General features: G+C 49.0%; 1 protein-coding gene across 1 annotated transcript; it reads right to left on the bottom strand.

The window, feature by feature from the left end:
- Positions 1–369: 369 nt before the first annotated feature.
- LOC125119970 (interferon alpha-1-like) lies at positions 370–1,033 on the bottom strand. The gene has a single exon (XM_047767576.1). The coding sequence runs from the start codon at positions 937–939 to the stop codon at positions 370–372; it is 570 nt and encodes a 189-aa protein (XP_047623532.1). The 5' UTR covers positions 940–1,033.
- Positions 1,034–1,178: the final 145 nt, after the last annotated feature.

The following is a 1,178-nucleotide window of genomic DNA, read 5'->3' as shown; positions in this document are numbered from 1 at the left end:
TTTTGATGAACAAATACAAAGTATTTCCTACAGTACAATTTTAATAAATAAAGATAATAAAAAGACCAAATACAAGGATGTTTTATAAAGTGCAAGTAATATTAAATATACAAAAAATAATTTAAATCTTATAGATAGATAAATAAATATTTAAGTAGATAAATACATAGATCAGCAAGGGCATCTATAAGGAACCAGTGCCTGTAGAGCAGAACACGATGGTGCTCAGTACTCCTGAAAACCTTTGACAAATTGATTCAGTTCATGGCAGGATGACAGAAGAAATGAGGGGCTGTGACATGGCAGCACAGGAGGAAGTGTGGGCTTGTTAGTCTGTAAGAAGCATTTCCATGATGAACCAAGTGTCTGTCACTCCTTCTTCCTGAGTCTGTCTTGCAGGTTTGTGGAGGAAGAGAAGACTCTCATGACTTCTGCCCTGATGACCTCCCAGGCACAGGGGCTGTAGCTCTTCTCTTGCAGATAGAGGGTGAGTCTGTGGAAGTATTTCCTCACAGCCAGGATGGAGTCCTCCTCCAGCAGGGGGGTCCCTTCCAGCCCCGCCTCCTGCACGACACAGGCTTCCAGGTCCCTGAGCTGCTGATCCAGTCCAGTGCAGAGCTGGTGCAGGAGGCTCTCATCCCAGGCAGCAGCCGAGCCCTCTGTGCTGAAGAGCTGGAAGGTCTGCTGGAGCATCTCATGCACCAGAGCCATGGCTTGAGCCTTCTGGACCTGGTTGCCCCCAAAAGCCTCATGAGGGGATCCAAAGTCCCTTCTGTGGTCCAGGCAGGAGAAGGGGGAGATTCTCCTCATTTGTGCCAGGAGCCTCAGGGCCCTGGTGTGAGCCAGGCTGTGGGTCTGAGGCAGGTCGCAGCCCAGAGAGCAGGTGGCATTGCAGCTGAGCAGCACCAGGGCCGTGAGGAAGGCTGAGGTTGGGGCCATTGGGGACCTTGCAGATGCTGCTGTCCTGGCTGAGGTGGGTGACTCTGTGACCCTGCTCTCTAGGATGTCTGAAGACCTTCCCTCAGGGCTGTGTCTTAAATAAGAACGAATTCATTTCCATTTTCTGAATGTCCCCTCTTACTTTCTAGTTCTGTTTCTGCTTTTCACTTGCACTCTCCAAGTGGGTTAGGGCAACATTTCTCAGCGATTTCTTTTTCACTATTGCCTTCCCTTCCTCT

This window comes from Phacochoerus africanus, chromosome 2 (genome assembly GCF_016906955.1).
Source record: "Phacochoerus africanus isolate WHEZ1 chromosome 2, ROS_Pafr_v1, whole genome shotgun sequence".
Lineage (NCBI taxonomy): Eukaryota > Metazoa > Chordata > Mammalia > Artiodactyla > Suidae > Phacochoerus > Phacochoerus africanus.
The sequence above is the reverse complement of the archived record's forward strand: the minus strand, read 5'-3'. Positions and strand labels throughout refer to the sequence as shown.

Coding starts and splice junctions, on each gene's coding strand:
- LOC125119970 (XM_047767576.1), bottom strand. CDS start 939: ATGGCCCCAACCTCAGCCTTCCTCACGGCCCTGGTGCTGCTCAGCTGC.